General features: G+C 56.1%; 2 protein-coding genes and 1 long non-coding RNA gene across 8 annotated transcripts in view; 1 reads left to right on the forward strand and 2 right to left on the reverse strand.

Moving 5' to 3' along the window:
- Nucleotides 1-25272, reverse strand: part of ADGRL1 (adhesion G protein-coupled receptor L1) — a 98083-nt gene that overhangs the window by 21706 nt on the left and 51105 nt on the right. For 3 of the 4 annotated variants that reach the window (XM_050925168.1, XM_050925171.1, XM_050925172.1), the window contains exon 4: nt 19682-19806. In XM_050925168.1, the coding sequence (XP_050781125.1) occupies nt 19682-19806 (125 nt within the window). The remainder of the gene's footprint in view (nt 1-19681; nt 19807-25272) is intronic. The other variant, XM_050925169.1, reaches the window with a different exon arrangement.
- Nucleotides 9150-11699, forward strand: LOC127035401 (uncharacterized). Of its 3 annotated transcripts, XR_007769786.1 has the most exons (5): nt 9150-10500; nt 10846-10877; nt 10962-11023; nt 11176-11518; nt 11643-11699. It is a non-coding gene; the product is annotated as an uncharacterized LOC127035401 (long non-coding RNA). The 3 variants fall into 3 exon arrangements; XR_007769787.1 differs by lacking the exon at nt 10962-11023 and having other exon boundaries at nt 11178-11518; XR_007769785.1 differs by lacking the exon at nt 9150-10500 and having other exon boundaries at nt 10792-10877; nt 10962-11518.
- LOC127035395 (uncharacterized) lies at nt 10672-12295 on the reverse strand. Its single transcript, XM_050925225.1, has 4 exons — nt 11642-12295; nt 11453-11518; nt 11022-11390; nt 10672-10702 (listed from the first exon to the last, which is right to left on the reverse strand). Exons 1-4 carry the CDS (start codon nt 12293-12295, stop codon nt 10679-10681), a joined length of 1113 nt encoding a protein of 370 aa, XP_050781182.1. The 3' UTR covers nt 10672-10678.

A 25272-nucleotide genomic window follows, 5' to 3' on the forward strand; every position in this document is an offset into this window, starting at 1 on the left:
TCACAGCACGGCCCGGGGGACTCACCTCACTCTGGTTCCACTATGAGCTTCCATGCTGTTCAGAGCCAGCGCTAGATTACAGGCTCCTGAAGGTCTCAGATCTACCCCCGTACATGTCCCTTTATCCCCATCTCCCTGCCCCGGTTCGTACTCTCTAACCAACCATCCCTATACACGCCCCTTTATCCCCATCTCCCTGCCCCTGTACATACCCCTCTAACCATCCCTATACACGACCCTTTATCCCCATCTCCCTGCCCCGGTACATGCCCCTCTAACCAACCATCCCTATACACGACCCTTTAGCCCCATCTCCCTGCCCCGGTACATACCCCTCTAACCAACCATCCCTATACACGACCCTTTAGCCCCATCTCCCTGCCCCGGTACATACCCTCTAACCAACCATCCCTATACAAGCCCCTTTATCCCCATCTCCCTGCCCCTGTACATACCCCTCTAACCAACCATCCCTATACACGCCCCTTTATCCCCATCTCCCTGCCCCTGTACATACCCCTCTAACCAACCATCCCTATACACGCCCCTTTATCCCCATCTCCCTGCCCCTGTACATACCCCTCTAACCAACCATTCCTACCTATACCCCTCTAGCCACCTATCCCCATACCTGCCCCTGTACACACCCCCATCCACCTATCCCCATCCACCTCCTACCTACCCCAGTACACGCCCCTTTAACCCTGTCTCCCTGCCCCTGTACATACCCCTCTAACCAACCATCCCTACCTACCCCTGTACACGCCCCTTTAGCCCCATCTCCCTGCCCCTGTACATAACCTCTACCCAACCATCCCTACCTATCCCTGTACACACCCCCATCCACCTATCCCCAGACACCCCCTGCCTATCCCTGTACACGCCCCATCCACCTATCTCCATACACCCCCACTGACCTCAGTACACCCCCAGCCACCTATCCTCATACACCCTCACTGATCTCAGTACACACCCCCATCCACCTCGTACATCCCTGTACACGCCCCCATCCCCCTATCCCCATCCACCCCCTACCAATCCCGTACACACCTCTCTAACCATCTATCCCCATACAGCCCCTACCTACCCACCCCTGTACACACGCCCATCCACCTATCCCCATACACTCCCACCGATCCCAGTACACGCCCCTCGAACCACCTATCCCCATACACCCTGTACCTATCCCTGTATACACCCCTCTATTCATCCATCCACAGACAGCCCCTACCTATTGCTGTATATGCCCCTCTATCCAACCATGCCCATATACCCCCCATATACCCCTATACACACACCTCTATTCAGCCATCCCTAACCATCCCTACCTATCCCTATTCATCCACCCCCAGACTTCCCATCTACCCCCTTTATGTACCTATCCCGATACACCCCAACTCTCTATCCAGCCATCCCCACACGTCATCCCTCTACCTACGCTCTATGGCCCCATTCACATAGTACCTGAGCACCGCACAATCACTAATCAATCGATCCTCCCACTACACTGTGAGAGCCTGAGGGATTTGCCCCCTGTCACAATGGGAGTCTGGCGGGAGCTGACCCCGGATCTCGAGTCTCTGACCACTGGGCCACGTTTCCTCCCTGGCACCCTTCTCCCTATGTACTATGAGCAAGTCACCACTTACTCTTCTCTGTGCTCAGCTGCAAACTCCCATTTAACTGGAGGATGGGGGAAAGCTGGGGAAATGACAATCCATCTACTCCAGACGACTCAGCGGGATGACCGATCCAGCTCCCTGCGTCCCCCAAAGTGCAGAGCACGAGGCTGAGGTCTGAGCTAATCTGCTCGAGGCCCGTCCCCCCTCTGCATGGAATCATCACAGCCAGGGGGAGGAAAGTCCAGGCCCCACGCTGGGGGTGTCTCTCCCAGCAGCCGCCCACGTCTTTCCTGCATTAGCATGGCCGGTGTGTCCATTGAACCCCAATGTGTGTCACACACACACACACACACACACACACACACACACACACACACACACACACACACACACACACACACACACACACACACACAGAGTCTCCAGCGGGGATCTGAGCCGGGGTTCCTCTGCCAGCACAGGAGGTTGTTATAGAGCCGGGGGGGAGCCTGGTAGGACAAGCAGGAGCGAGACGTGGGACCTTTTCACCTGAACCTGTGAGCTCCAGCTGCGGGGACTCTCTAGGCTCATCCTCATGCCCTTGGCAGCCCTAGGCCTTTCCCAGCTCTCAGCCCTGTCTGCCCCCTGCACTGCCCCAGAGGGGCTCCCATCCAACCTGCCTAGTGCACTGCCCAGTTCCTGCCAGCCAGGGGCAGCAGAGAGACAGGGATTCATGCCTGGGGGAAGAGGAGAGATGTTCCTGCCTTTGCCATCCCCTACCTGCCCCGAGGCCAGTGCTGGGGATGGCCTGTCCCTGATGGCAGCCAGCCAGCGCTGGTTCCTCTGAGCCAGGGGTAGGGGGGTGGTTCCAGAGTGTTTGCACCTGCTCTGAAATTTGTCCCACGCCCACTCCCATCTCAACCACCTGGTGCCACCCTCGGTCTATCTTTGCTGCCCAGCTTCCCAGGGCCTGGGGTAAACCCAGGTCCAGAGCTAGGGGTAAATCCAGGCCAATGCTCTGAGAGTCGAGGGAGAGCTGCACTGGGCGATGCAATCAGAGTGTGTGTGCATGGGTACATACATGTGCTCCCGTGTATGTGGGCATGTTTGCATGCATGTTCCTATGTGTGTGCATGGCCATGCATGGGGGTGGGTGCATCTGTGTTTGCCTGTTGGCGTGCGTGTGCGTGTTCCACATTCATGCATGTTTACATATGTGAGCAGGGTCTCCTGTGTTCTGCGCATGCATGTCTGAGTATGTGTGTGCAGTTGTGTGTGTTGCTCTCTTGTGGCACAGGCCCCGGACGGATAAAGGATCGACAGCTGGTGCAAACCAGCAGAGTTGCTCTTTAGCATGGGTGCTGGGGGCGGTTGGGCTATGCTGCTACTCAAGGCTGGGGGCTCTAGCCCCAGCTGTGTGATCTGACCCCGTTCCTGTCCCACTCTGGGTGATCACAGACTCCTCTCTGAGACTCACAGGTTCAGTCGGGCTGGCCTCACGGCCCAGGCTGGGGGTGGTGAGGTGGGATGGATGGAGGGCTCCTGGCGGGAGGAGGAGGAGGAGAAACACATTGTTAAAGATGGGGTGAGGGGGGTTAGCTGGTTTCTGTCCCTCCTGGGCAGACAGGGGGTGGGAGTGGGCTGTCCACAGTCTGAGGCAGCCGGGGCCGAAATGGACAAGGAAGCAATCAACTTAAAACAAACAAAAAAAAGCCACATCAGGAAGGCTTTTAATGCCCCAGAACCATGGGATCCTTGCTGGACCTGTGGGAAAAAAGCATGTTTAGCCCCCCAACAAAAATAAATATAGATCTGCCCCCCCCCCCTCCCCCCTCAGTGCACTTGGAAATACAAAATAAGCCAAGAGAAAGAGAGAAAAACATGGATTGGAAAGAATCAAGCCTGGCTTTTTGTTGTTGTTGTTGTTGTTGTCTCTTGAGCAATTATCAATTTGTTAATTTACTGGCTTCCTACTGCTGCCTCTGACAGCCCCAATGCTCGTTAGAAAAATCTTGTTTTCTCCCTGCCGTTCCTGGTACTTACGTTAAACTAGAAACCTCCACAAAGATCCAAGATGGTCAAATTAAAAAAATATATATATACACCTCTACCTCGATATAATGCTGTCATCGGGAGCCAAAAAATCTTACTGTTGTTATAGGTGAAACTGTTATATCGAACTTACTTTGATCCGCCAGAGTGCGCAGCCCTCCTCCTCCCCGGAGCACTGCTTTACCGCATTATATCAGAATTTGTGTTATACTGGGTCGCGTTATATCGGGTTAGAAGTGTATATAAAATCAATTGCATCCCCGCCCCTTCTGGCAATAACAGATCGAGTTAAAGACCATGAGTGCAGCTTTTGCTTAATTTAATTTCTTTTAACAGGGAGGAAAAAATTAAGAAGAATCCCAAACCCAGGATTTATCGGAAGAAAAGAAATAAAAGAACAAAAAAAGAATAAAAAGAAATTACATAAAATTCCATACTGAAGTGGTTAGTAAAAACAAACAAAAACCAAACAAACGTACCCAACAAATTACTACTGCTAGTGTTAAAAAGCTGGTTTATATATATATGCGTGTAGATATAAATATATATATAAACAAACCGGGGTTGTGTTTTTTAGTTTTGCATCGTCTCGTTAGCAGAGCGCTCCAGGGGTTAACAGAGAGGACAAGCCAGGAGGAATGAGACGAAGTCAAAGAAAATGAAAATGGGCACTTTAAACCGAGCTTTTTCTAAAAGAACCCAAGAGAAGCGCCGGCTTGGGGTGTGGGAAAGAATTCTGAATCGGCACCCTGGTAAAGCAGGTGCTTCTGTTCTAATGTTTCAAGTCTCCTTGTGTACTAATGATCAGTAATAATAAGTAACACTACCATTAATGAAATAAATTTCAGTGGGAGAGAAAGTCCCGTTGACTTCATGGGGATTTGCGCACAGGGTCACACGCTGTCCCAAATAGGGATAGCTGCATGCCCATGCTGAACCAACGTAAGCACCCAAATCCATGGAGATCCACCCCTCCCTTGGCCAAATGCCTGGACACGAAGGAGAGGGAGTCAAAAAGGGAATTTGCCGATTGAATTCAAATGGACGGAATTTTTTTTTAAACCAATCAATAAGCCTATCTGACCTGTCAGCTCCCTCCCCGCTCATATTAAGCACTTTTTTAAAAATCCCGTGTTAAGGGAGGGGGGAAAGAAGGAATTAGGAAATCATAATCATAAAAAAGAGACAGAACCGAAATCAAGAGGAGAAAGAGAAAGCCGGTGACTGAGGTAGATACCCGACTGGTTGCCATGGAAACATGAACAGAGGAGCAGAGAAACTCAGTTGAATGATTAAAGAAAGACGGAGAGGAAGCCCCCATGACTAGTTCCCCTGAAGGAGGTAAAAAGTCGAGCAGACATTAATGGTTGCCCCCCCCCAGCCCCCCACGAGCAGACGAGCCAAGGAATCATGGATCAGACTTTGGATTCCAGTTTGGTTACAAAAATCCTTTCCAGGTTGGAGCTGGTTGGCCTGTGTTTTGCATCGGGCAGGTGGCGAAAGGGCCTGTATTTTAGCTTGGGAGGCCAATTAGAATTAACAAGACCAGAGAGAGAAAATTGGGGTGGGGGGGGGTGGGGGAGGGGGAGGGGGAAGGGTCTGGGAGGAAAAAGGTAAGTTAGGAAAAGAGGGACCGGGGTAGGATCAGAGGAGATGCAGTTCACATTTCATATGGCCACAGAGAATATAACAAGGTGTTAGGTTTAGGGGGTCAGTGGTAATGTTCTGTTTACCTTTTTGTTCCACTTCTACTTTAAGCATCGGAAGAAAGAAGAAAAAAAATAGATTGAAAAAAAAAAGTGCAAGGGAAGAAGGAAAAAAAAAGAGAGAAGAGATTAAATTGCTTTTCCCCCCCGCCCCAAAGAAACCTTTTCTTTACCGCAACTTTTCCCGCCCCACCATTCCGACCCCCGTTTTTTCAGAGCCCGCCCCCGCCCTTTTTAATTGGTAAAATTGTTGCTTCTTTTAGGCAAAGAGAGAGAGAGAAACAAGTGGTGGGGTTTTGGTGGAGGATTTTATAAATCAGGTTTGTTTTGCTTTTGGGATTCAATGTTTTTTTTTTTTCTCCAGCAGCGATGCCCTTGGAAAGAGAAACATCAAGACACGCGCCCCCTCCCCATATAAATAATAAAATAATAAGAAACGTTGCAACAATTATAAACAGAACAATTATAAGAATTAAAAAAAACCCAATGCAAAACTCTGAGCACCCCAGGAACAGAAAGGACAGTAGGAAATAGATAGGGATGGACAGATGGATGGTTGTGTCTGGGGATAGACAGATAGATAGATAGATGTGTATGAGGATAGGCAGTTAGATAGAGGGGGTGTATGGGGGTAGACAGGTAGATAGCTAGAGAGGATGTTTGGGGATAGACAGATTGATCGATCAGCCAAAGGAACCAGGATTCTGGGATCTCAGCTGAACTAAGAGGCCCAGGTGGCCCACAGACATCTGCCCAGGGCCACTGAGAGTGGGTTTGGGCCCTGGTAAAAATTTTTTTCCTAGCCCCCGGCTAAACAGACAAAGCTGGGGAAGCTGGGCCCCAGGCCCCCTTTCAGACCACCAGGCCCCGGTAATTTGTACCGGCTTCCCCTTCCCCCTACCTCGTCAGCCCTGCATCCGCCCCCACCCTCAACTGCTGATCTTCTGTTGCTTAGCTTCAAAGTGACACCAATCCTCTCTTGTCAATACCAGCCCACTCATCACCCTAGATCTAAATGGGTGTATTCCCTGGTCTGAATCATGCAGGAGGTCTGAGTAGATGATCAGATCTATCTATCTATCTATCCCCATCCACCCCTTCTGTCTATCTATCTATCTATCCCATAAGAACAGCCATGCTGGGTCAGCCCAATGGTCCAGCTAGCCCAGTGTCCTGTCTTCTGAGAGAGGCTGGGTCCAGGTGCTTCAAAGGGAACTAACAGAACAGGGCAATTATCAAGTGACTCATCCCTGTCAACCAGTCCCAGCTTCTGGCCATCAAAAGCTTACTTAGAGACACTCAGAGCATGGGGCTGTGTCCCTGGCTAGCTTGGCTAATAGCCATTGATGGACCTATCCTCCAGGAACACCTCCAATCAATTTGGCCTTCCCAACAACCCCAGCAGTGCGTTCCACAGGCTGACTGGGCGGTGCTTGCAGACGTACTTAGGGTTGTTTTAAACCTGCTGCCTGTTCATTTCGTTGTGTGAGCCCTGGCTTTTGTGCTGCGTGAAGGGATTAGTAACATTTCCCGAGTCACTGTCTCCACACCAGCCATGATTTTACAGCCCTCTATCATATGCTCCCTGTAGTCGTCTCTTTTGTAAGATGGACACTCCCAGTGTTTTTACTTTCTTCTCATATGGAAGCTGTTCCATCCCCCTGATCAATTTTGTTGCCCTTCTCTGTACTTTTTCCAGTCCTCATGTATCTTTTTTTGCAATGGGGCGACCGGAACTGCAGGGAATATTCAAGATGTGGGGGCACTGTGGATTATACCAGGGCTGCCCAGAGGATTCAGGGGGCCTAGGGTCTTCGGCAGGAATTGCCATCAAAGACCCGGCACTGCCACGGGAGGGTCCTTCTGCCCCAGGACCCTTGGCTGCGGGTCTTTGGGGCACTTCAGTGGCGGGTCCCGGAGCGAAAGGACCCCCTGCCACTGAATTGCCATGGAAGATGCTCCAGGAGCCCAGGCCCCGCGAGAGTTTTCGTGGGATCGGGCCCTGCGAGAATTATCCGGAGCCCCCGGAGCAAGTGAAGGATCTCACTCCAGGGTCCCCAAAAAACTCATGTGGGGGCACCTGCAGGGCCCAGGGCCTGGGGCAAATTGTCCCACTTGCCTCCCCCTCCAGGCGGCCCTTGATTATCCACCTCTCTCTCTCCATACACCCCCCACTGCCTATCTATCTATCTATCCCCACCCTCCCCGCCCCCATTCAGCTGTGCTCCGTACAGTTCGTAGGCACAGACCCATCACTCCCCTAAGTCCCTGTCCCAAAGCCCCTGTCTCTCACTCCCAGATGCGCTGGGAATCCCAGCTCCCTTTCTCATCGTCTCTGAAAGCTCCTACCCCACAGAGGAAAACCCTCTGTGCTACATAAACCAGGATTGTTTCTGTCATGATTGACAGGCCTGCCCCGCATCCCCTGCTCAGACACAGCTCTCCCACGCCCCACTTAGGGTGACTAGACAGCAAAGGTAAAAAATCGGGACGGGGGTGGGGGGTAATAGGAGCCTATACAAGAAAAAGACCCAAAAAATTGAGACTGTCCCTATAAAATCGGGACATCTGGTCACCCTAGCCCCACAGCACCTTGACCACATTCCATCTGCTCCTTGCTCTCTGATGCCTCCACCCTGTGACGATAATCCCTGGTCAGCATTCTAACACCCCACACCCCCAGTATACCAGTGGGGAAACTGAGGCACAGAGCAGGGAAGCAATGCCTCCCAGCTCACCCAGAATAGCCAGAAATATCTTCTGCACCTCCGTGCAGTGCTCTCGCCACTAGACCACACTGCCCTCTTGATCCTGTTAGCAGTGGACTGGTGCCCTCCTAGCTCAGAGCCCACAGAGCCCTCCAATGTCTGCTTGGTCCACTGAAGAGCTTGGTGAAGCAGCACACAACTCCACCGAAATCCAGGGGGCAGTGTGAGCTGCACCAGTTGCGGCACTGTGCCGAGAGCTCTGCCTCTGACTAAATACAAATGGCCTTGTTTTTTAACTACATTTTGAATAGAAACGTCCTCCTCTGTGGGGGCGGAGTGGGGTCTGGCTTCAATCTGACCCCAGGGCGGCTCTGGGGGGCAGGGAATGGGACACGGGGCCTTTCCCCTCTAGGGGGCGCTGGATCCAATCTGACCCCAGGGCAAGGGACTGGTTGGCTCATGGGGGCAGGGAATGGGACATGAGGCCTTTTCCCTCTAGGGGGCACCGGCTCTGATCCAGCCCCAGGGCAGGGGACTGGCTGGCTCAGGAGGACAGGGAATGGGACACAGGACCTTTCCCCTCTATGGGTCGCTGGATCCAATCTGACCCCAGGGCAGGGGACTGGCTGGCTTGGGGGCAGGGAATGGGATGGGGGCCTTTCCCCTCTAGGGGGCGCTGGCTCTGGCCTGGTCCACACTATGCAGTTAAATCGATTTAAACAGCATTAAATCGATTTAACGCTGTACCCATCCACACTACAACACACTTTAAATCGATTTTAAGGGCTCTTAAAATCGATTTCTGTACTCCTCTCCAATGAGAGGAATAACGCTAAAATCGATATCACTATATCGATTTAGGGTTAGTGTGGACGGAAATCGAAGTTATTGGCCTCATCATTTTACAGTAGCTACCCACAGTGCACCGCTCCAGAAATCGACGCTAGCCTCGGACCATGGACGCAAACCACCGAATTAATGTGCCCTAGTGTGGACGCATAAAATCGATTTTATAATATCGGTTTTATAAAACCGGTTTTAGTTATTTCGATTTTATGCTGTAGTGTAGACATAGCCTCTGATGTGACCCTAGGGCAGGGGACTGGCTGGCTCAGGGGGGCAGGGAATGGGACATGGGGCCTTTCCCCTCTAGGGGGCGCTGGCTCTGATATGACCCCCAGGGCAGGGGACTGGCTGGCTTGGGGGCAGGGAATGGGATATGGGACTTTCCCCTCTAGGGGGCACCACTTTTGATCTCTCTTTGTCTGATGCTAGCTTTCAGCACAGTTCAGGCAGAGAGGAGGGAATTCTCCAGGTTGGCGTTTGGCCAGGATGGACACCGGGGTTCACACCCCAACCTGCCAGAGGCTCCTTAGCTACACGTGTATTCAGGCCTGGGTGTGAGACGTGACCCGAAGGACAGAGGGGGAGGAGCAAGGGGGGGTGTCTGAGGAGTTGGGCCTGGGCTGGGCTTATGCTTCTGACTCCTTGGGAACTGTACCCCACCAGAAGTTACTGCTGCCTGACAGATGGACAGCGGGCTGTATGGGGCTGGGTAGATAGAGGGGGTGAAAGGGGATAGACAGATGGATACCAGCCATGTGTGAGGATAGACAGAGCACTGTGTATGGGGCTGAGTAGATGCAGAGAAGGGGTGTTTGAGGCTACAGAGGGAGTTTATGGGGCTGGCTGGATAGAGGGGTGTGTATGGGATGAATGGGTAGGTGCACCTGGGGATAGATGAATGGATAGAGGGGATGGATGGATAAAGGGATGTGTATGCAGATGGATGGGTGGACAGAGGAGTGTGTATGGGGCTGGATGGACAGACCGAGGGGTATGTATGGGGCTGGGTGGATAGAGGGATGTGCACGGGGCTCGCTGGCTGGCTGGCTGGAGGGAGGGGTGTGCATGGGGCTGGATGGACAGAGGGGTGTGTTTGGGGCTGGGTGGATAGAGGGGTGTGCATGGGGCTGGATGGACAGACCGAGGGGTATGTATGGGGCTGGGTGGATAGAGGGATGTGCATGGGGCTCGCTGGCTGGCTGGCTGGAGGGAAGGGTGTGCATGGGGCTGGATGGACAGAGGGGTGTGTATGGGGCTGAGTGGATAGAGGGGTGTGCATGGGGCCGGATGGATGGATGGGGAGGTGTGTATGAGGGATGGATGGATGGATGGATGGATAGAGTGGTGTGCATGAGGCTGTATGGACAGACAGAGGGTGTCTATGGGGCTGGCTGGCTGGATCGAGGAGCTGGATGGACAGAGGGTGTGTATGGGGCTGGCTGGCTGGATCGAGAGGCTGGATGGACAGACAGAGGGGTGTGTATGGGACTGGCTGGCTGACTGGATCGAGGGGATGGATGGTCAGACAGAGGGGTGTATATGGGGCTGGCTGGAGCGGTGTGCATGGGGCTGGATGGACAAACAGGGGTGTTCATGGGGCTGGATGGACAGAAAGAGCGGTGTGTATGGGGTTGGTTGGATGGAGCGGTGTGCATGGGGCTGGATGGACAGATGAAGGGATGTTTATGGGGCTGGCTGGCTGGAGGGGCTGGATGGACAGACAGAGGGGTGTGCATAGGGCTGGATGGACAGACAAGAGGGGTGTTCATGGGGCTGGATGGACAGACAGAGGGGTGTGTATGGGGCTGGTTGGAGTGGTGTGCATGGGGCTGGATGGACAGACAGAGAAAAGTGTATGGGGCTGGCTGGCTGGCTGGAGGGGCTGGCTGGACAGACAGAGGGGTGTGTATGGGGCTGGAAGGACAGACAGAGGAGTGTGCATGGGGCTGGATGGACAGACAGGGGTGTGCATGGGGCTGGATGGACAGATAGAGGAAAGTGTATGGGGCTGGCTGGGCTGGCTGGAGGGGCTGGATGGACAGACAGAGGGGTGTGTATGGGGCTGGAAGGACAGACAGAGGAGTGTGCATGGGGCTGGATGGACAGACGGGTGTGCATGGGGCTGGAAGGACAGACAGAGGAGTGTGTATACGGTTGGCTGGACAAAGGGGTGTGCATAGGGCTGCCTGGACAGACAGAAGGATGTGCATGGGGCTGGCTGGACAGACAGAGGGGTGTATATGGGGCTGTCTGGACAGACAGAGGGGTGTGTATGGGGCTGGCTGGACAAACAGAGGGGTGTGCATGGGGCTGGACGGACAGACAGAGGGGTGTGTATGGGTCTGGCTGGCTGGCTGAAGGGGCTGGATGGACAGACAGAGGGGTGTGTATAGGGCTGGATGGACAGACAGAGCAGTGTGCATAGGGCTGGATGGGCAGACAGAGGGGTGTGCATGGGGCTGGATGGACAGACAGGGGTATGCATGGGGCTGGATGGACAGACAGAGGGATGTATATGGGGCTGGATGGATAGACAGAGGGGTGGGCCTGGGGCTGGATGGACAGACAGAACGGTGTGCATAGGGCTGGATGGGCAGACAGAGGGGTATACATGGGGCTGGCTGACAGAGGTGTGTGAGTGGGGCTGGCTGGACAGACAGAGGGGTGTATATGGGTCTGGATGGACAGACAGAGGAGTATGCATGGGGCTGGCTGGACAGACAGAGGAGTATGCATGGGGCTGGCTGGACAGAGGGGTGTGTATGGAGCTGGATGGACAGACAGAGGGGTGTGCATGGGGCTGGATGGACAGACAGAGGGGTGTGCATAGGGCTGGCTGAAAGAGGGGTGTGTAAGAGTCTGGATGGTCAGACAGAGCGGTGTGCATAGGGCTGGATGGGCAGACAGAGGGGTGTGCATGGAGCTGGATGGACAGACAGAGGGGTGTGCATGGGGCTGGATGGACAAAGGGGTGTGTATGGGGCTGAATGGACAGACAGAGGGGTGTGTATGGGGCTGGATGGACAGACAGAGGGGTGTGCATGGGGCTGGATGGACAGACAGAGGGGTGTGTATGGGTCTGGCTGGCTGGCTGAAGGGGCTGGATGGACAGACAGAGGGGTGTGTATAGGGCTGGATGGACAGACAGAGCAGTGTGCATAGGGCTGGATGGGCAGACAGAGGGGTGTGCATGGGGCTGGATGGACAGACAGGGGTATGCATGGGGCTGGATGGACAGACAGAGGGATGTATATGGGGCTGGATGGATAGACAGAGGGGTGGGCCTGGGGCTGGATGGACAGACAGAACGGTGTGCATAGGGCTGGATGGGCAGACAGAGGGGTATACATGGGGCTGGATGGACAGACAGAGGGGTGTGCATGGGGCTGGATGGACAAAGGGGTGTGTATGGGGCTGAATGGACAGACAGAGGGGTGTGTATGGGGCTGGATGGACAGACAGAGGGGTGTGCATGGGGCTGGATGGACAGACAGAGGGGTGTGTATGGGTCTGGCTGGCTGGCTGAAGGGGCTGGCTGGACAGACAGAGGAGTGTGTGTGGGGATGGACAGACTAACAATCTAGCAGTGCAAAAGTCTGACTCTCACCCCCTCGTTGCCCCTCACCGGTTGGCTCTGGGGTTGGCCGTTCTCCCCAGTGCAGGGAAACGCGGCCGTTGGCGGCAAATTCTGTGGGGCGACGCTGACAGCCAGCCCGGCTGAACTCCTGCCTGGGGATGGCTCCGGAAGGGCACGGAGCTAAGGAGGTGCGGAGCGAGGTGGACCCCTGCCTTGCTCGATGGGAGCCCCGAGGGCTGGCCTGGGCCTGGCCTCCTCGGCATCCTGCTGCAGCACTCATGCCAAGCTAGCAAACTTGTGGAAAGGGGATTGGGGCCGGGGGGAGGGATATTAAATACAGGAGGAAGTGAGTTAAAAATAGTGCTTGGGAAGGAGAAAAAACAGCTCCAGCCGGAAATTAACATCTGCCGATCCGCTCAGCAGGGGCCTTAGTGACACAGGCTGTAGCAGCCGGGTAGAAATCTCCAGCCACACGTGTTTGTGCCAGGGCGGGAGGCAAAGTGGTGCCCCTCCCTGGGGTTGTTGTGGGGTTGGAAGCGGGCGGGCACGAACTGCCTTGCTGCCAACGGAGCCGCATGAGACCTGGGGCTTAACCCTAACCCGGCTCCTGTGATGATGGGTAGATAAAAAATATGGAAAACTTGGGGAGAGATTGTCGGCTGGTCCACACAGGTGCTGGCTGAGGGCGACGGGTTCCCCCGTGCCGCTCTGCTAAGGGCTGAGCCTGTTGTGGCCAGGCCGGTGAGCTCTCTAGCTCTAGGGGTGTAGCTCTGAAAAGCCCTGGGGCAGCCCCTGTCACGTTTGCCAGCCTGACAGCTCAGAGTGCCCCAGCCCCAGCGGAGAATCTGCCCCTCGACATGTAGCCCTTGTGGCTGCAGAGAAACAAGCCCCGGAAGCGAGGAGGCTCCCGAAGCTGATGGCAGCTAGGCAGAGCCAGGATTCCCTCTGGTTTTAAAATTGAATGATTTCTAAGTTGATCTCGCCTTTGGGGGTCTGGGTTTTTGACCGTTTAGGGCTGGTGATGCTGTAAACCGGGTGAGGTGTGTGTGTATGTGAGGGGGGGAGGACACAGAGCAAAGGAATCAGAATGGGCCTGTGCCCCTTTTCTTGGCTGCTTCAGAAAGCTCTTTGGGGCAGGGGGGCAACCTCGTTCTCTGTCTGTGCAGCACCCGGCAGAAGGGGGGATGGGGGAGGGGGCGCTGGATCTTGGCTGAGACCTCCAGGCATTGCTATAATAATAAACTAGTGAATAACTGCTCACCCAACTGAGTAAAGGCAGCCTGGGCCTGGCCTGAAATATACACAGCTGCTGTCAAAGACTAACAAATCCCTCGTGGAAAAAACAGAGGCGCCCCCCTCAAGTTCCCGGGGAAAGGAAGGGAAAGAAACAATGTGACAGGAAATAAAAGAGAGAGGCGGCCGGGGTGGGGGGGGGGAGGGGCTGAGAAAAAGGGGTGGGGTTTTTTTCTATTTGCACAATTATAACAATTATAGTTTTATAATCCTGCCCCCTCCAAAATAAATTAAATAGATAAGAAAAAAACAAACAAAAAGACCCAACCAAAATTAGAGGCATTCAATTAACGCAAGGAAAATTGGCACCTGAAGAAGGAAAATAGGCTGTTTGGTTAGAACGGAGGCAGCTGCAAAGGAAGAAAGCGAGGAGTTCGACACACACCCTCTGTCCCCCTCCCCCATCTCCCCGCTTTCTGCACCCCTGCCCTGCCCCGACCCCCAAAGATCAACAGCACTGGGGCACCCCTTGGGAGAGCAGGAAGGGACAGACAGACAGCAGGGGGCAGCATGGAGCACAGAGAGAGAAGAGGAGCTGCATGGTAGGGAGCTGGCTGCTGATTATCCCGGCCCAGTGCAAAGCATTGTGGGTTAGAAGGCGCCAGACGCGCTCCGGGATGGAAGCATGTTTTTGACGTGGTGAGGCCTGGCAGGGTTGGCTTGACTCCTATCATGCTTCGCTTCATGTTAGCACGACTCCCATCATGCTTTGCTTCATGTTAGCACAAGTCCCATCATGCTCCACCTTGTGGTTAAGCAGTGGGAGTTGGGGGCACGTGCTGGGCATGCAGCTGTGTGAAATCACAGCTGCTTCTCACAATGCTGTGGTGGTGCCCAGCTTTGGGCCTGGCCTCCTGGGATCTAGCCCTGGCTCCTTCCCCTTTCAGAGCTGAGAACAGAACCCAGGAGTCCTGACTCCTAGATCACTGGCCTGTGCTGTCTCCTTCTCCACTCCCCCGCACCCAGCCTGGGGCCGATGCCCACTCCCGCGGTTTTATGCCCAGGGCCAGGCAGAGGCCCAAACCCTGCACATGCAGCCGGGCTGGCTGAAAGCTTTTCCCAAATCTCTCCCCCGCCATTTAAAAAATGCAAGGAGGTCAAAATGAGCCCATGTCACGGGCCCGGCTCGGTTGTGATGAAAACCTAGTCGGGACAGTTACTCGGGCGAGCTCCCAGAAGGGCCAAGAGCCCCATGGCTGAGCCGTCGCTTGGCAGATGAAGACCCGGGTTCAAGGCCCTGCTCGGCCTGATTCACAGCAGCAGCTTGACCTGGGTCTGGCGCATCCCTGAGCCCTGGGCTACTCAGGGTGGAGGAGCGGCTCCGCTGCCCCTTCCTCCAGTGGGGGAGTGGATGGGTGGGTCTGATGCCGGTTCAAGGCCTGTCTGTGAATCTTACATCCCAGCCATGAGCCTGCCCTGTTGGGCTACCTTGGGGTTCCCGCTCAGGACTTGCCTGTCCCATATCGGAGGTTGCCAGCCCCGCATCTGACCCGGGAGGCTCCCCCTCGCAATGGGGAACAGCAGACGCCGGGGCCCCTCTGACAGCTGGGTCTCAGCTCCATGCTGGGGACTCCAGGATGGACTGGTCCCCGGTCTCGGCTGGCTGGACCCTCCTGAGCAGGGATGGAGCAGACAGGTGACGCCAATGGAGTGGCATCGCTTTACGCCAGCTCTGGATCTGGCCCCTTCTGCCCCAGATCCCTCGGTCTGCCCCACTGCCTTGGTCATCCTCCTTTCCCTGCGGGAAAACCTGGGGGCGACGCGCCCACTTCCCAGTGATTCCCCACTGGCTGCTGCCTCAGCACTAGGCCAGAAGGTGTCTCTGATCCTAGCCAGGGGGCTCTGGAGCTGAGAAAGCCGCTCCCTGGCCTGTGATGCCAGACCCACGGTGAGCTAGCTCTGGATTTACACACCCGAGTCAATGAAATCAGAGGTGCAGACACCCAGCTGGTGTAAATGGGCGTAGAGCCATTAAAGTCAATGGAGCTACATCAATTTACCCCACTTGGGCATCTCCTTTTCAGAGAGTGAAGTCAGATTTACACCTTGGTGTCCATGACAGCAGGATTTTGCTTCATCTGAGTTACTCCGGTTTGAATCTGGTTTGAATCTGGTTTGGCTGGAGTTAAATCTTGCTTTACACCCTGGTGTAACTGGGATCAGAGTCCAGCTTCCAGGCAGTGACTCCAGATTTACAGCTTGGTGTAAATGAGAGCAGGATTTTGCTTCATCTGAGTTACTCTGGTTTGAATCCGGTTTGGATGGAGTTAACTCTTGCTTTATACTCTGGTGTAACTGGGATCAGAGTCCAGCTTCCGGGCAATGACTCCAGATCTACACCTTGGTGTAACCAAGAGCAGGATTTTGCCTCATTCGAGTTACTCTGGATGTATGCTCCGATTTTGGTGGCGCTAACTCTTGCTTTCCACGCTGGTCACGGTGGGAGCAGAATTGGACTTCCAGGGAGCCACTGTGGGTTTACACCCCAGCGTAACTGAGAGCCAGATCTGGTTTCAGCACCGTCATGCCAGTGTTGCTGAGCTCCACCCCCGCTCTCTCTCTCGTCGCTAGTCCCACGCCCCGAACCTCGCCTGTCCCTTGCTGACGTTGGCTGTTGGGTGAGTGGCAGCACGGGGGAGAGCAGATGGTGGGCACCGAGCCAGTGCCAGGAGAACAGCCGCGCCTTGAGATGTGTGGAGAGGGGTGGCCAATCCGCTGCAGCGATGCCACCCGGCAAGCATTTGGGCAGTGCGTATGTCGCCTTGAAATGTGTTGCATGAGCGGGTGGGAGTGTGGGCGGGGAGACATGTCAATTTCCATTTCTCCCAAGGAAGGAGCGGCAGATGGGAATGGAAATCGGGGAGTGGCAGAGGGGCCCAGCTGGTGTAAACGGGCAAGGGATAAACCCTACGCCGAATCACAACGTCTTGGATCTGGCCCAGCTGACAGGGGCAGCCACATGGTGAGGAGGCAGGGACAGGAATGCTCTGCCTCTCGGATACCGGGTGTGAGTGCTGGCATTGCAACATGCATGGGTGTGCCTCTGGGTGCATGCATGTGTGCTGTGTACAGATATGTGCAATGTACAGGCATGTGCATCTGTGCGCTTGCAAGTGTGTAGGATACAGACGTGTGCAATGTACAGGGGTGTGCATATGTGTGCATGTGTGTATGCAGGATACAATCATGTGCAATGTGCAGGTGTGCGCATATGTGTGCATGCTACAGATATGTGCAGTGTACAGGCAGATGCAGCTGTGTTCATGTGTGTGTGCTGTGTATAGACATGTGCAATGTACACACGTGTATCTGTGTGCATGTGTGTGTGCAGGATACAGACATGTGCAATGTGCAGGCATATGTGTGTGCTGTGTACAGATGTGTGCATTATGCAGGTGTATGCATATGTGTGCATGCTACAGGCATGCTACAGACATGTGCAATGCACATACATATGCATCTGTGTGCACGTGTGTGTGTGGGATACAGACGTGTGCAATGTACAGGTGTATGCATCTGTGTGCATGTGTGTGTGCAGTGTACACACATGTGCGATGTATACACCTGCATCTGTGTGCAATTGTGTATGTGTGTGTGTGCACGTGAAAACTCATTCAGCTGGGACCTCAGGGCCAGGCCCTTAGCTGGGGGAAATCAGCAGAGCTCAGCAGGCTCCGATTTCCAGCCCTCCATCTCTGCAGCTCTCTCCTCTCCACGCTCCATCACTCCCCCTACCATCCGTCCCCCCTTGTGCTGGCCCCCCCACTCTTCCCGCCTAGCCCTCTCTGCAGCGCCATCCCGCTCGCAGCCCAGCCAGTCTGAGATCCCAGCCCAGTGTCAGCGGGGTGCCCCTGTGCTATTGGGGGGGCAGAGTCAGTTATATCCTGAGATGAGGGAAGTTATATCCTGAGATGGGCACGTCCCCCGCGGAGCTGAAAGGAAAAGGAACAGGAATCGGAGTTAAAACGGTTAAGAGGATGCGCTGGACTCTGACGCCCTCTCGGCTCCGGCTCTGTCTGCGAGGAGAAACCAAAGGGGGTGTTACCAGGGCTCCCCTCCCCCCCAGCCCCCCCCGAAAAAGACAGTGCATCAAACAACGGGAAGCAACGCCCCCCACCCCTGAAATGACATGCCCTGGCTCGCGCTACACAAAGCGGCAGGGAGGGGACAGGGGGTGTTTGCTACAGACCCAGAGGGAGAGAGGCGCCCCAAAACCGGCTCCCTTAGACAGCAGCGCTGGCTTCAAACCCTACCCCCCCAGCCTGCTGTTCCTTCTCTTTTGACTCCCAGTAGGCATGGATGAGCTGGAGCAAAGATCCCACCATGCACCCCAGAACTGGGATCACTCTCCCAGGATCCCTTTGGGTTTCCTCTGGTTTGGGGGAACCCAGTGGGGGCAGGCACTGAGCAACCTACAGAGGCAGGATTTGGGGGGCAGAGCGCCTCCTGTTGCTTTCTATGCTGGGACCTGGCTAGGGCTGGCAACCCTCCAGGATTGTCCTGAAGTCTCCAGGAATTAAAGATTAATCTGTAATTAAAGATTATGTCATGTGATGAAACCTCCAGGAATATGTCCAACCAAAATTGGTAACCCTAGACCTGGTTCCCTTGGAGGCCAAGGAGCTGTCACAGAGCCAGCTCAGCCTGCCAAGGTGGGACTTCCTGTTTTTTCCAACCCGGACTTCCTGTTTGTTCCCTGAATCCCACTTCCTGTTTCCACACAGGAGGACCTGCTCCTCAGGAGGGAATTTCCCAGGCCCAAGAGGAGCAGGGGACTGTCAGCCTGGCCTGTTTTTAACACACCTGCGGCTCCGATTGCTGCTGGGTGTGTGTTGGGAAGGGGAGCTGAGTGAGGGCAGAGGGGTGTGCACACATGCAGAGCACACGCGCACGTGCCCACATCCACACGCACAGCACATAGGAAGCACATGCATACACATGCGGAGCAAACACATGTACACACACACAGACACACACACAGAGTCTCTCTTCCCTCCCCAACTCCAGATCTCCCTTCTGCTCCTCTCCCTGCTCTGGCCTAGGGCAGGTGCTCCCCAAACCCAGCCGAACCCAGGGACCCCATTGCCAGAAACCTGCCCCAGAAGGATGCTCCCTCCTCAAACATAGCTCCAGGATCCTTCCCACCTAAGTCCTGACTTCCACCCTCCCCCACCGCTCTAACCACTAGACCACCCTCCCCTCCACCACATGGGGACATGTGGGTCGCCAATCACTTCTCCCCACTCAGCCCCTTCCTGGGACCGGTACAATCCCCCCCACCCCGGAACAGGCAGGGCAGGCCCCCATCCTAGCCTCGCTCCGCAGCGCCCCCTCTTGGGATGGGCAGGGTACTGCAGTGTAACCTTAGGTGTGGCTGGGACGCGAGGCGACCTCCACTGGTGACAGTGAGCAGCGCTGGCTGGAGAGCCGGCAGGAACCGCAGGGTCTGTCTGTGTCCAGCAGCCTCAGCGGCGAGACGCATGATACCCTCCCCCCCGCCCCCCGCACACCCCCGCACACCCCAGGGCTTGCCAGCTTCTCTATTACTTCTAGGGGCTCACACTGACTGTGAGGAGAGCAAGCCCCCTACCGAGCCCCTCACACCCTCTCCTTGCAGCACAGCACCCCCTAGCACCACACTGGGGCCAGCAGTGACAGCGGGGGGCAGGGACATCTCCTCCATTGGAATCTTCCCCCCAGCCCTCTGGCATGTTCTCCCCCAAAGGATGGAGCCAAAGCGAGGCACCCAAATCCTTTAGCCCCGGTCCCAGTCCTCCCCCCAGCGCCAGGGATCAGGGAGCCGGTTCTGGGGGGTCTCCCCCCGCTTTGGGTGGGAAGTTTTTCACAGCGAGGAGGGAAGCGAACAAATCGGACCCGGACATGGCTGTAAAGAGCAACGAGAATGGGACTCACTGTATGGGACACAGTCATACTGGACCTCCAGGTACTTGTAGGTTCCGGGGCAGGGGTCCGGGAAGGCGTCCGATCCAGCCACCACCACGCACTGCGTCCGGTTATTGCACCTGGGGGAGAGAGGTGGCCCCGGGGGCCATTACATTATATACAGTCCTGGAGCGATGCTACATAACGGAGCCGAAATGTGGCCACCTCTGGGGCGTGTCAGGGCAGTGCAGAACCCTGGCTGAAACAGGAGCAGGGCTGGGCAGGAGAGGGATGTCAGGAAGCAATGAGGAAATGGCTGGCCTTGGGATGGGGCCAGGAAGCTGGGCTTCATGCCTGACTCTTGTGAGAAACATGGGGAGGGCGCAGGGGGGCCTTCAGTGACCTGCAGGGGATCAGGGCCTTGGTTTTATGTCTTGCCCTAAAGGCAGCACATTCAAGCCTCATACTGGGAGTCTGGACAGCTCAGGGAAGTGATGCCTAGGGGTTAGAGCCGGGAGGGCTGGAGGTCAGGACACCTGGGTTCTAGTCCCACATCTAGGGAGTGGTGCCTACGGGTTACAGTGAGGAGGGCTGGGGGTCAGGACAGCAGGGCTCTATTCCCATGTCTAGGGAGTGATGTCTAGGGGTTACAGTGGGGAGGGCTGGGGGTCAGGACAGCAGGGCTCTATTCCCACGTCTAGGGAGTGGTGTCTAGGGGTTACAGCGGGGAGGGCTGGGGGTCAGGACAGCAGGGCTCTATTCCCATGTCTAGGGAGTGGTGTCTAGGGGTTACAGCGGGGAGGGCTGGGGGTCAGGACAGCAGGGCTCTATTCCCACGTCTAGGGAGTGGGGTCTAGGGGTTACAGCGGGGAGGGCTGGGGGTCAGGACAGCAGGGCTCTATTCCCATGTCTAGGGAGTGGTGCCTAGGGGTTAGAGTGGGGCTGAGGGAACTGGGGGTCAGGACACCTGGGTTCTCTTCCCGGCCCTGACACAGAGTCGGCGTGCAGAAACCCATTCCCGTTCCGGTGTCTCAGTTTCCACGACTGTGAAATGTGGAGATGGCACTGAACAAGCCCCGTCTGCAAGGCGGGATGTACATCTGCCTGTGTCTGTGGGGTCTCAATCCAGGGCAGACAATCCCCAAGGCTATCTCGCCTTTCACCCCCTCCCACTGAGTATCTCAGCCTGAGCCCAGCGTAAAACCGATTCCGTCTGCTGGGCCCTGCTCAGAACACGGGGTGCCGGGCACCCCCGACCAGGCTGAAAGAAGGGGCTGCTTTAGCTAGGGGGAAGAACTGGCCTGTGGAACCCACTGCCACAGAATGAGACAGGGCCCAAAACCACAACAGACCAGGTCGGGCCTGGCTGGGTCACCTGAGCATCCCAGGCAGGAGAAAAAAGTGTGAAATCAGGGCTGGAACCCTGGGCACTGAGCGAAGGGGTAAAAGGCCCCACCTAGGCTTGTTATTTCATCACTGCCCTCTAGGGGGCTCCCTGCACCAGCCTCTGAAGCTGCTGGTGTGAGTGACTGGAGCCGGGAGACCAGGGTAGATGGGCCCATCGGGAGGGTGATTCCTGTGTTCCAAACACAATCCTCCACACACATACCTACTCATCCCTGTGTGTGCAGATTCACGCCCCCCACGCTTACTACATACAGCTCCACTCCCCGCACACCTGCACCTCCCTCCATGCACGCCCATGTCAGCATGGCCCCATCTACACCCCCCTCCCCCCATGCACCCCCCCCACACTCCAGGGTTGTGGGTTCTCACCGCCATGCTGCCTGTTACAATCACGTCTCTGTGGCAGGCCGGGTGTGGGTGAGGGGGAGGTTTGGCTCGAGGGTATTTTTCCCAGCAAGCACTGCAGGATAATTGCCCAAACTACATTAGCTCTGTGGAGGGGGTTTCCTGGGGGGCTGAGAGAGCCCCCTCATTGTTCGGCTCACTGTTGTCACCGAGCCGAGGCTGAAAGTCCAAGAGTGGAGTAATAAATATCCAGGAAGAGCTGCTTCCCTGATGCTATTTCACCTTTAACAGCCTCTCCGGCTCAGTCCCACAGTTAGAACCGCAGAGAGAGCGGGAGAAAACAAAGCCAGGGAGAGAGAGAGAAAGAAGAACAGCATGAAAGGAAGCCAGAAGGGAAGAAAGAACAAAAGAAAGAAAGAGGAGCAGGGCGGGAAAGAAGGAATGGATGTAAGAACCAACGAGGCAAGCGTGCAGGTGGGAGGGAGAGGGGGAGTGGTGGGACGGCAAGAGGAGGGGTATAAAGAGAGAAGAGGGGAATTAGGGAACCCTCTTTCAGGCCCATCCTGCCCAGCTCCTCTTGGCCGCGCTGCCTCCTGTGGCAGGGAGTCCCGCAGGGTAACAGACAACATGTTTCCTTTTGGGGGTTCTAAGCTCACGGCTGCTTGGGACTCCCCTGGGGCTCAGGACCCAGCGAGCAGCCCCCAAAAGGGGAGCGGGGAGGGGCCGGGGGAGTCGCCCAGTAAAGCTAAGTAGGGTTCAAAGACTCCCTCTCTTCTCCCAGTGGGAGGGAGAAGACCCACTCCCTCCTCCCCCTAGCGCCTGTGCCCTGGGGCATGGACCCCTCGGGGGGCTTGGAGGTGATTCCTGGTGCCTGTGCCCCAGGGTACAGATCCCTTGTGTGTGTGGGAGTGATTCCTGGGAGTTCTCTGACCTGACGTTAACCTGAGGGTACATCTGGTGTCAAAGATGAAAGAACCCTGGTGTTCTGGCCAGTCTGATGTCCCAGGTCCAAGAGGAGGCCTTGGGCAGGGCGAGGGGGAGGCCTTGGGGAAGGGGTCAGTGTTCAGGACCGAGCAGAGTCCAGCAGCAGCTGGAGCTGAGCCCCTGGAGTCGCTCCCCCTATCTGGGAGTCAAGCATGCTCTTGTCATTGCAGAGAACGGCCATGGGAGGGCGACATTGCTCCACTCATCCCCCCTCCGCAGCCTCTGCCCCAGCCTGCTGAACCCCTGACCTGCCTATACCAGGATGGGGGTGGGGGTTTCTGTTCCCCGCCCCCAGGTCATAGTTGAGAACTGGCCAACTCATCCCCCGTCAGAGGTCGCGGGGGGCGGCTAATGGGAGAGGAAAGAAGTGGGGAGAGAGTGGAAATGAATGAACATCTGGCCCAGCCCCTTGGAGGATGCATCAAATGCGGGACAGGGGGGTGGTAGAGGAGAAAGGGAGTTCAAAAGTGTGGGACCCAGCCCCCCTGAGCTAACCTCCAGGCCCCACTCCCCTCCCAGAGCTGGGGACAGAAACCAGTAGTCCTGCTCCCACATCCTGACCCCTAGGAAGTTCCCGCAGCCCTAGCCAAGGCTGGAGCCAGGGCAGATTTGGGAGCTGCCCAGTGCCAACCAGCCGGGAGCAGGTGGTGGGAGCCTGGAGAGGGCCCCCCTCCCTTCCCTGCCCATCTCTGGCAAACAGCCGTGGCTAATGAGGCGGCAGCTGCCCCGCCCCGGGGGAGCCCTGCCTGGGTCCCGGGGACACGAGCCCAGGTTGCTCTAGCAGCCGACGGCCCCGGGGAACGGCCCCGTCCACCCCTTCTCCGATTGCATCAGCCTTGCCAGGGAGAGCAGGTGGCAGGAGCTAACAAGGGAGGGATCGGGAGGGTGGGGGGTTGTTGGAGCTCCCTGGCAGCAGGGATGGGGGGGTGGCATTGCCAGGAGAAGGAAGGTGGTGATCTCTCCACCCACCCCACCCTGCAACACTCCTGTTTCTGCTGCAAGGGCTTCTGGGAGTCTGGCTCACAGGCCCAATGGTGGGAATTGAAGCTAGCATCCTGACTCCCAGCCACCCTCTGCTCTAACTACTAGGCACCACCCCCTCCCCGAGCCGGGGCTAGAACCCAGGAGTCCTGACTTTGCTTTATAACTGTGAAAATGTTTGCCTTGGTCTCCCACCCATCCAGCAGGACTAGCCGGATCAGTCAGGCCATCAAGGACCATGGCAGTACAAAGGTTGGGTTACTGGCACCTGGGAAATGCTGCTTGGAAGCTGAATGAAGGAAATATAACAAAGCCACAGGAGAATCTTCCATCTCTTTGGCTGTTTGAACTCTGGGAGGCCAGAGAAAGCAAACTGAAGCCAGAGATCCCCAGGGGCTGCCTCCTGGGTCCGCCCTGAGAGACGCGTCGAATTGACAGATCACGACAATTCTCAGGAGCTAGCTGGTAACTCAGGGGTGTGTGTATGTTCGCTTGCTTTACTCTGTCACTAACTTGGATTTCTTCTCCCTAGTTAATAAACCTTTAGCTAGTTTGGTCCAGGCCTGGCTACGGGCGCTGTCTTTGGTGTAGGATCTAGAGTACCAATGATCTGGGGTCAGTGACTGGCCTCTTAGGGCTGGAAGCAACCCGAGCTTGGGAGTTTTGGTGTGAGCAGGGCCGGCGCTTCCATTAGCCAACCCTAGGTGGTCGCCTAGGGCGCCAGGATTCGGGGGGCGGCATTTTGTGCTCTCCCCACGGGGCGCACAGGAGCTTCTGGTTCCGTTCCCGTCATGCTGCCGAAGAAGGACCTTCTGCCGACGTGCCGTGGAAAACAGCGTCAGTCAATTGAGCAGCTCAATGGCTGCCGCAGTCGCCTACGGCATTTCGGCAGAGGGTCCTTCTTCAGTGGCGCGATGGGAGTGGAACCGGAAGCTCCCGCGTGCCCCGTGGGGAGTGCACAAAATGCCACCCCCCGAATTCTGCCTAGGGCGCCAGAAACCCTGGCGCCGCTCCTGGGTGTGAGTGACCATTTGTCACTATGCCCTGTGTGTCTGGGCAGCAGGATAGACTGGAGAGGCTACGGGGAGCGTCTGCATCCGATCCGGGAGTTCACAGTTGATACTGGCTGGGTGAAATCTCATTATACAACACTCTACCAGCTTGAGGGGTCTGCCCGGTTTGCGACAGTCTCTGTCCTGAGGTTGGCACCTGCAGTTGTGAGCTGCTCCAGACTACTTCCTTCCAGAACCAGGGATAGAACACAGGAATCCTGACTCCCAGCCACTCCTCCTGCCACTTTAACCACTAGACCTCGCACCCCCAACCTTTGTGGATGTCTCACTGCTGTAGAGATGGATCCTTCCTAAAGCAGACAGCCCCTCTGCCAGCCAGATAGCCATTCTCCACGGGGCTGTGCCAGGCTGGGGGTGGGGTGAGGTGGAGCCAGGTTGGGGGGAAGCTGTGCCAGACATGAGGGCTGTGCCAGGCTGGGGGGTGGGGTGGGGTGGAGCCAGGTTGGGGGGAAACTGTGCCAGACATGGGGGCTGTGCCAGGCTGGTGGGGGACAGCACCAGGCGGGAGGGAGAGGGCGGAGCTGTGCCAGATGCAGGGTCATTGACAGACTGGGGGTTGTCGCAGGCTGGGCGCGGGGGACAGTGGTGCAGAGAGAGAGGACACAGCTGAGCGGTGGTTCCAGGACCTGGCCACACAGTACCCAGGAATGAAACCCTCTTTGGAAAAGCCAGAAACGCTGGTAATCGGAGTGTGCCCTCAGACCACACACTGCATGTGCCCGTCCAATGCCTGCCGGCCTGCCCTTTCTTCTGCTGGACTCCACCCACTCCTAGCCCTCACCTCCAGATCTCACTGCCCCCCATCCCCACCCTCCC

Source organism: Gopherus flavomarginatus, chromosome 16, assembly GCF_025201925.1.
Source record: "Gopherus flavomarginatus isolate rGopFla2 chromosome 16, rGopFla2.mat.asm, whole genome shotgun sequence".
Taxonomy (NCBI): Eukaryota; Metazoa; Chordata; order Testudines; family Testudinidae; genus Gopherus; species Gopherus flavomarginatus.